General features: G+C 37.7%; 1 protein-coding gene across 1 annotated transcript in view; it reads right to left on the bottom strand.

The window, feature by feature from the left end:
• Positions 1-1,422: 1,422 nt before the first annotated feature.
• Positions 1,423-10,168, bottom strand: part of slc16a10 (solute carrier family 16 member 10) — a 52,332-nt gene continuing 43,586 nt past the window's right edge. Inside the window, exon 6 of the mRNA XM_047388225.1 lies at positions 1,423-4,541. Coding sequence (XP_047244181.1) covers positions 4,312-4,541 — 230 coding nt within the window. The 3' untranslated portion in view covers positions 1,423-4,311. The remainder of the gene's footprint in view (positions 4,542-10,168) is intronic.

Genomic DNA, 10,168 nt, shown 5'->3' with positions numbered 1-10,168 from the left:
CTTATTGTTTTTCTCTCGTCAGTTGCCCTTCCATGGACTGGTGACTTGTCCAGGGTGTACCCCACCTCCCGTCCATAGACTGCTGGAGATAGGCACCAGCTTCCCCGCAACCCACTATGGAAGAAGCGGTTTAGAAAATGACTTTTTTTCTTTTGTATCCTGAACTCGGAGCAGAGTACTACATCTGTCAGTGTTAAGCATCCGAATATCAGCTGATGCGTTAAAATGCTCTAGAGCTACAGGAAGTACCTGGAGATTTGCCTTATAAAACTTGCAGTTAAATAAATTGGCGACATCTAGTGTTTGGCGAACGGTTGTTTCTTTTCAACAAACCAAAGCGAATTGAAAAAAACATTTATTCACTAGCTCTTGAAATACGGCAATCCAAATGATCGACCTCAGATATATCATTAATAATAAGAAGAAGACGAAGAAGTAAATTGGAGTCCATAATTTCCCAGTGAAAAAAATAAAATAAAATAAAAAATAAAAAATAAAAAAATAAAAAAATAAAAAAAAAATATATATAAAAAAAATATATATATATATATATATATATATATATATAGATATATATTTATGAAGGTCCTTCTCCCCTGATCGCTCAGTTTACACGGCCAGCCAGCTCTAGGAAGAGTCCTGGTGATTCCAAACTTCTTCTTTTTACTAATGATGGAGACCACTGTGCTCATTGGGACCTTCAAAGCAGCAGAAATTGTTCTGTATCCTTTGACTTCATGCTTGATGTTTATGCTCTGACATGCACTGTCACTGTGTGAGACTTTATATAGACAGGTGTGTGCGTTTCCTAATCATGTCCATTCACAGAATTGACTCCATTTAAGCTGTAGAAACATCTCAAGGATGATCAGTGGAAACGGTAGGCACCACAGCTCAATTTTGAGTTTCATGGTAAAGGCTGTGAATACTCACTTAAATGTGATTTTAGTTTTCTATTTGTAATAAATTTGCAACAAACTTCTTTCTCATGGTCATAATGGGGTATTATGTGGAGAATTTAGATGAAAGAGATTCATTTGATACCATTTGGAAAAAGGCTGTAACATAACTGAATGTGGAGAAAGTGTAGCGCCATGAATACTTTACAGATGCACTGTACATTTTGAAAATATGTCATAATTGGTCTGATGTAATATTCTAATCTCAAATGTCGTGTTTTTATTAGTCATAACCAGAAAATCATCATAATAAAAAAAAAGCTTTATAACACCATTATGTGTGTAATTAATCTATATAATGTGTCTCACTTAGTAAGCTGAGTTACTGAAATAAATAAACAATTTAATAATATTCAAATTTATTGAATATGGCTGTATATGATGGAAAAAGCAAACTTAGAGACGAGTGATTTCATGCAGTATAAAGTGACACGGACCCAAATAAAGCAAAAAGTCAATAAAATCCTGAGCATCTTTTTTACTCTCTTTAAAATACTGAAATGTGACTTTGTTTACAGAAATCAAATATTCTATAGTTTAACACATTTTGCAATGAAGTACAACCCAGGCAGAGCACTGTGGGTGTGGGGGAATCACGTTGGGCTTCATTTTGGATTTTCAGTCATAGAACATTAAAATAACAAAATTAAGACAAAAATATACAAAACTAAGATAAAGATAGTAAAGAATAGCCAAATGCGTTTATATGAGCATATATTCTGCATAAGGCCAGTGGTCAGATTGGCTGCCAAAAGATTCAGGATTAGTAAACAACAAAATGCTTAAAGCATCGGGGCTGATAAGAGCCCAACACAACAGATACTTCATAGACTTATAAGAGATAGAACCCCCCCTCCCAAAGACTTCACTTCTTTCTAGAAAGATGTCTTTTTGAATGGCACAGATTGTGCTAGCTTCTTTGTAAAATCAGCTAAACAGAATGAGAAACTAAAATGAATAAACAGCACAGTACAAGTTCTAAATGCTTGTATGGTGAAAAGAAGTTAGAGTATTTAAGGCTGCAAAACAGCACAATTCAAAAGCTATCAGATAGTGGTACAATAAGCTAAGTGTATGCTGAAGAATCAGTTATATTTGCAATATCTATTTAGAGAGAGCCAACTGGTAAACATGAATAAACTTCTCACTTCTTGCATTAAAAAAGGCATCTCTGGTGAGTGTGCAGAAAGAGCTTCATAGCTTCAAGCTTTGGGAAGTTAGGACATAGCCTTGTTTCTTCAGTCACACTTCTTGATCTGCTGGCATGTTATTGCTGCAGAACAACGATGTTTCTCAGTTTTCCAAAAGCATATCCAGGAAATGGTCTTATCACTGATGATGTCTACAGAGCAGTGATTGGCATGTTCAGATGGTTCCACTACCAGCAGGTAGGCCTCACAGAGAGGTATGACAGCAGACAAACAGGACAAACACACTTTCAGATACACTCATTTCATCACATGTTGGTCTTAAGCAGATAATATAAAGGCTGGAGGTGAATCCTGGTTGATTATGGCATTAAATTCATACAAAAACAAAACAAAAAAAATAAATACAAGACATATTTTTTCTCTTATATGTCATGGGACTGGGCACAAAGTTACTGATTTACTGTGCGAAATCTCCTGATGGTCATATAGTTAATGATTAAGTCACACGTCCATTCAAAAGGGGGAACTCTAAAATGATAAGATACTACAGGTGAATGAATAATAACGGTTTTACCAACTCATCACATTCAGTCTAATTTTATGGGGTGCAACATAATTTGATCTTCTGACCAAGCAGGTAACCCTGTGGATGTTTGACAGCGGCATTATGACCCGGACTTTGTCTGTTATTTATTACATGTACATTATTATAAACAGGGTAGTGTGTAAATTGTGAAATAGAGAGAGAATCATACGGGGCTTTCAAATCTGAAATGTGTGATTCTCATTTGCAATTTGCCACAAGCCATGTAGGAGACAGCAACATGTGGAAGAAATTGCTCTGATCAGATTAGACCAAAATTGAACATCGGACCTAAAAAGCTATTTATGGTGGAAAGCTAACAGTGCACCTCACCCTGAATGCACCATCCCCACTGTGAAATCTGGTGGTGGCAGCATTATGCTGTGGGGATGCTTGTGTGTTAGTCTGTCGCATAAAAACCCAAGTAAATATATTGAAGGCCGTGGTTGCAATGTGACAATATGTGGAAATGTTTAAAGGGTGAGAATACTTTAGCAAGGCGGTGTTTATGTGTAAAACCTTAGCCTAAATCACAGGAAAAAAAGGAACATGTAAAAATAAATGACACATAAGGTAATGTAAGGGCATGTAGAGAAAGACCAAGCTAATATTTTCATTCTGAATCAATATTCAATTCATAAAAGGAATAGTCCAACATTTTATGAAACAAGAAATGTCTAATTGTTCAGAGTAACACTGTAAATTCCTGAGCTTCACTGCTAGTTAAATGCTGGTTATGTAGGGTTTGGACAGGACAAGGCAAACAGCTTCCTCCTGTTTCCTGCTTTGTTTGCATCTGTTAAAAATATATATCAAAATTCATTACTTCATTTTAAAACTTGTAAAACCAAATGAAAAGGGATGATTAATGATGCTCTCCTGTTTTGTCTACACCAGGTTAGTTTGTGCTGTGCTTCAGCTGTTCTTATAAGTCTCCAGTTATCCACCATAACCTGTGTATGTGTGCCAAACCAGTCTGAAATGGAAACAGCAAAACTATAATTTCATGGGCTGCTTACTTTAAAATTTCGGAGTATCTTCAGTTTACATCACAAATGAAGATAAACCTTCAAGATTTTCCAATTGTCTAGTTAACAAATGTCCCTTTAAGATATTAATGACCCTTGTCTGTGCAGACCTTGCATGCTTTGAGACAAACAGATATAGCTAGACTAGTTAAGAAGGAATTTATGTAGCCGATTCATTCCTACTGACAGAAAACAGAGCCGAAAGCAAACTAAACCCCTTACCCTGTAAATGCTTGTTTTATGCCACATTTCTACAGCTACAGCTACATGGTAGTGTCGGGAAGTGCCTTTCCACATTAACCTGCGAGGCAAGACTTCTGTAATTTGGTCAAATCAGACCTCAATGAGCAGCTTTATAGTGAGGTCTAATGTCAGGTTACATTTCTCTGATCTCAGGATCATTTTTATCCCTGCTTTAGTTCAAACACTTATACTTTGATATGTTTCATTGCATTGGAATTTCATCATACTGGAAGCAGTTGTTAGAGTTTTGGCTAAAAACACAAAGAAACAGCATTTTAACACATGCCAGTCAGCACTGACCCAATGATTGTCTCTTTCAGTTTGTTTGGGTGGACATAGAGAGGCCCTTAGAGGACAGAATCTCCTATTTTGTTTTTTGCATTTTCCTGAGCCTTCTCATGCTTTATCATCTTCTGGCTGATGTCTTGCTCCTTGCTCAGGCCCTCCTTCTTTTGCTTCCTCTTGTTCCTGGCCTCCACCCAGGGTATAAGACACAGCAGGATCCCCCCAATGATCGGGGGGATGCCTGCCAGGTAAAAGGCCATGTCATAGCTACCCAGTTTGTCTCTCAGGAACCCTGCAAAAGGACACAGGAGGTTACATAGATATATATACAGGTGCTACTTAGATGGTAGCAAATGTAGCCTGATTTGGCAAAATAGAAATTAAAATAAAGCAATCACAATTTTTCTTTTTCTTTCTGCTCTCGGTGGAGGAGGACGCTTTTTCTGTCTCGCGCAGCCCTCCCATATCTGCCCTGCTTCAGCTCTGTGTCTTGTCTTCTTTTTGGAGCCTCTTTTTGCATATCTTCCAAATTCTTAGTTATGGATTTGGTCAGCTGGTCTCTCAATGCAATTGATCAAATTTTCTCGAGGAGAAGACAGGGTGAAGGAGAGCCCAACTTGCCCGGACGGGACGTTTTTCTCTGGATACACAATGAACTCCTGGCAGAAGTGGAGGATTGTGTGTCTGTCGATACTGTCAGTCGAGGACGTGGAAGATATGTATTTAATTGGATGTTTGATATCAGGATTTCTGCTTTTTGGAGTCAGCGGTTACCTGGCATATCGAGAAATTTGGAGAATGTCAGCAGCTGTTCTGGCCATTGTGAGGCTGCCTGGCATGTGTGATGGGATCTTCATAGCGATCAACACTCAGACTGAGATGTTACGTGAGCCGAATCACAGACTGGATGTGATCCTTATACAGGATTGCAGGCAGGTTGCGGTTCCTGGACTCAGGGGTGAAATGGGATAAATCTTGGAGAAAGTTGTTCGCTCGGATCTGGCGAAAGACCAGGAATTTGGTCATTTGGATTCGCCTTTGAGAAGCACCAGCGAGACTCTCAAGGCTGACGGAAAATTAAGAGTCAGCCAAACCCAAATAATTATTGTTTTTCTGAATCTGGCTCCCCTGCACGGCCTTGATGGCTGGCTATCTTCAACCTCTCCTGGAAGTTACGTAAACATGACGCTCTGCTCCCTGTGCCCCCTCCCTTCCCTGAGGACCTGCTCAGAACTTTGTGGCCAGTTGATGAACATTCCAAGGTACCATCAAGGACAATGGCCTCTGGGACAGTGCTTCATGGACTTACTTGCACACACACACATGCTCAAGATAAACATATGCACCCCCTCACACCACCTTCACCGTTCCCGGCAGGATGTTGTTTTGTCAACTTGTTGCTTCTTTGTTCTGAGGTTTTTTGCTATCTCAAACTGTATCCTGCTAAGGATAAAGTGTGAAATATGATTTTTTTTTTTTCCCTCTACTTACCTAATGTGGCCTCTTTTCTCATCTAGCAAGGGCAGCGCCTGTGAGTGGGCAGCAAAGCCTCGGTGACCCGTCCCCCCCTTGTCTTGTGTCATGATCTATGTTTGGATGGGTTGTACTGGAATTCTAATTTCCCCTCGGGGATCAATAAAGTATCTTTGAATTGAATTGAATTGATTTAAAACATTTAGGATAAATAGACTATGAAACATATTGATCTGTTAAACCTGTAGATCAGAGAGCCGTCAATGAACTGCTGCATCGGGATGTTTCACAATACGTAAATCACAACAGCTTAATGTTGCTGTCATACGACAACTTAGGGACATCTGATTAGGATGTTACAATTTAAAAGGTAAACCTGGAAGGGAGGTTATACTGGGAGGTAAACACCATAAAAGAAAATTGTATCTTTGTAGAACTAAGCTACGTCATCTCTATATGTAACTTCATTCCTATCTGATGTGGAAATTCATTGTATATCTTATTATTATTCCAAAAACCGCCCCCTCTGTCTCAGTCCCGCCCTATTCGTATTTACATTTCTTCCTTACGTTGAGGAGGAAAAGACGATACAGCGACCAAGTAATGTAAAACAGAAAGATGGAAATAAATGGGCTCAGGGAAATCTGTTGGGTAAAAAAATACAACAGGGGTATATTAGAGGGGAAAATATATCAGTGCTTAAGAAACAAAAGGACGTTAAAATAATTTGAAAAATTATTTATTTTTAAGGAAAAAATTTTTTTTTAAATATATTAGAGTGGTAATAAATGTTAAAGAAATAAAAGGGGTAGGAAAAATAAAACAGCAAGAAATCCACTTGTATTAAATAAACAAAGGAAAACTATAGAGTTCCAAGAAAAAAAACTATGTTTTGAAAATTAGTGGTTTAAATAAAAATAGTAGATTAAAATAGAAATATATATATTTATATCTGATTAATTGATCAATAATTTAATAAATCTCTTCTTTTTATTATGTTTTTGCATTTGATGGTTCACTAATTTATACTTCTAACTACTTTTTGACCCATTAATTATTTTATTGAGTCATTTATTTATTTATATAATTATTCTTAATTATGGCAGGATCGGTCCTCCATACATACCAGTCCATGCCTACTCTCAAAACATTTCCAAAATTCCCAAAAATCTAACCTTAATCCTTTAAAGTTAAGTTCCAATTGCCACTAAAGACACACCTCTGTTTTCTGACTTTCAGGAATCATGATGTCAGACATGATGATTTTCTAATCTCTTCCCCTAACTGTCCTAACTGAACATGGAAACAAGATTTTGACCCTCAGAAAAACCATTTAAGGTTCTAATACACTAGAATGAGGTTAGGAACACCTGGTTCTGTTTCTCTTTGTGTTCCTATCAAACCTGGGAAATAGATTTAATTTAAACATATAACAAAAATGACCTCCGACTGCAAACTCAGATGCAAGAACAGCACCTTGTTTTGGATTGTAGCAGGGAGCAGAGGTCCATCCAACATTTAACTCACATCATGTCTTTGCTTTCATGTAGTATATAGGCTAATGCATAAAAAACAGTTAATGTCACAATATTATTTCCAGAATTAATTCAGTGTGTAATCTATCCTACTAAGAGATCTGACAGCACCTTATCTTATTGTTCAACAAGTGGTATCAATAGACAGTTGTCACTGCAAATAAGGAGTCCTTACATTTGGCCCCTAGTACACTCCCTGAATTATGGTTTGGAAAAAAAGGAGAAATAAGAACACACACGTGGGTGCGGCAGTGGAGCAAGAGTTAAGTTTGTGACCCATGTACAGAGGCCTTAGTCCTCAACCTAGCTGTCACGGGTTCTAGTCCTGGTCTGTTGATGTTTGCTGCAAGTCTTCCCCCTCTCTCCACCCCATTTCCTGTCAGCTCTTTTTTGAGAAAAAACACTGAGAAAATAATGACCACTAGTGCATAAAGAAAGACTACAGGGCATAGCTTCTCAAGTGAACTGAGGCCCATGTTAGTGCACACATTATCATGTGCACTAACATGGGCCATTTAAAAAACAGGAAATGACATATGATTTTTGAATTTTGACCCCATTGCATCAATATTATGAGTTCACACTCTGCAGGTTTTTTACTTATGCATTTCAATATTGAAAAGGTTGTACAGAACCAAGGTTGATATGCAGTGCTTTGAAAAAATATTTGCTTCCTAAAGATTTCTTTTTTCTTTTTTGAAGAAATTAAGAAATTAAGATCCAAGGATTTCTGGGTCACTCTCCTATTTGAATTCAGCTACACTGGAAGGATTGTTAAGCAAAAGGTCGGAAGGTTCCCCACTGTTTCATGTTTTATCCAGTTACAGATAAAGATTCTCACTGTGGTTCTCTAGAACAGGGGTTTCCAAACAGTTCAACCTGTGACCCCCAAAATAACAGTCCAAAAGACCGGCAACCCCCTAAAAATACTTTATTTCACTCTATATGTATTTATTTGATATACACTGCCTGACCAAAAAAAAAGTCGCCAGCTGGATTTAACTAATCAAATAGGTATGAGCCTCCTATTGGATAATTACTGCATGGGCAATCATGTTTAATCTGGCAACAAGTTATTAAGCCCTAACTGGTGCAATGAGTTGCTTCTCATTTCCTTAACAACCATGTTGAAAGTCACATCCCATGGTCATGGAAAAGATGCCAGTCTGTTTCAGAAGGGTGAAATCACTGGCGTGCATCAAGCAGAGAAAACATCTAAGGAGATTGCAGAAATGACCAAAATTGCGTTAAGAACTGTCCAACACATTATTAATAACAGAAAGGATAGTAGGGACCCATCGTCCCTATCACGATCATTCAGGAAAAAAATTCTCAATGACCGTGATCGGCGATCACTTAAACATTTGGTGAAATCATATCGAAGAAAACCAACAGTCGAACTCTGGGCTATGTTTAATAGTGAAAGTAAGAGCATTTCCACACGCACAATGGGGAGGGAAGTCGAAGGATTGGGACTGAACAGCTGTGTAGCCTTAAGAAAACACTAATCAGTGAGACTAACCAGAAAAAAAGGCTTCAATTTTCTAGGGAGCATAAAGATTGGACTCTGGAGCAATGGAAGATGGTCATATGGTCTGATGAGTCCAGATTTACCTGTTCCAGCGTGAAGAGCACATCAGGGTAAGAAGAAAGGCAGGTGAAATGATGCACCCATCATGCCTAGTGCCTACTGTACCAACCTGTGGGGGCAGTGCTATGATCTGGGGTTGCTGCAGTTGGTCAGGTCTGGGTTCAGCAACAGTATGTGTTCAAAGAATGAGGTCAGCTGACTACCTGAATATACTGAATGACCAGGTTATTCCATCAATGGATTTTGTTTTCCCTGATGGTACAGACATATTCCAAGATGACAATGCCAGGATTCATCGGGCTAGAATTGTGAAAGAGTGGTTCAGGAAGCATGAGACATCTTTCTCACACAGAGCCCAGACCTTAACCACATTGAGAATCTTTGGGATGTCCTGGAGAAGGCTTTGTGCAGCAATCAGACTCTACCATCATCAATGCAAGATTGTCGTGAAAAATGAATGCAACACTGGGTGGAAATAAATCTTGTGACATTGCAAAAGCTCATCGACACAATGCCACAGCGAATGTGTGCTGTAATCAAAGCTAAAGGCGGTCCAACAAAATATTAGAGTGTGTGACCTTTTTTTTTTGGTGACAACTTTTTTTTTGGCCAGGCAGTGTATCTTTAGAGTGAAATAATTATATGTATTTTTAAATGAATTTATTTTTTAAAGAACTTTTAATTATATAACTTCATTATTTCAAATATATATTTAATTATTTAATATGACACAATTGTTTAATTAAGTATTTCATAATTGAATGGTATATTTATTTATTTAATAATGTTTTAAATAAATGAGTGGTACATTTATTATTTAATGGAACATTTAATGGTACGTTTATTTCATGGTACAATTATTTATCTCATGATATATGTATTTAATTCGGTCCCTTTTGGCACTCCATACACCTCAGGGGTTACATCACAATGACTCTGAAAATCACATGGGACCCCCTACTTGGTTGTCTTGTGACCACCTGGGCCTGATACTTTGACCCAGCTCCAGAGTCCCAAAGTCTTAGAAATGGTGTTTTAACCATTTCAGACTGATTGATGTCAATGAATTTGTGTTTCATTGCTTATTGAATTCCTTGAGATTGGGGCATGATGTGTTGGTTTTTGAGGTATTTTAGCCTACTCCGTGTTGTCAAACAGGTTCTGTTTAACAGATTTCTTTATTCTCACAATCTGGCATTAATTAGAATATCAAAATTTAAGTCAAGTGTTTAAAAAATTTGTAGTCCTCCACATAAGGCCAGCTTGAATAGTTTTCTTCCCTTCAAATGATGATTTCATTTGAAAACAACATTCTGTATT

This window comes from Girardinichthys multiradiatus, chromosome 15, assembly GCF_021462225.1.
Source record: "Girardinichthys multiradiatus isolate DD_20200921_A chromosome 15, DD_fGirMul_XY1, whole genome shotgun sequence".
NCBI lineage: Eukaryota > Metazoa > Chordata > Actinopteri > Cyprinodontiformes > Goodeidae > Girardinichthys > Girardinichthys multiradiatus.
Note: the sequence above shows the minus strand (reverse complement) of the source record. Positions and strands in the feature narration are given on the sequence as shown.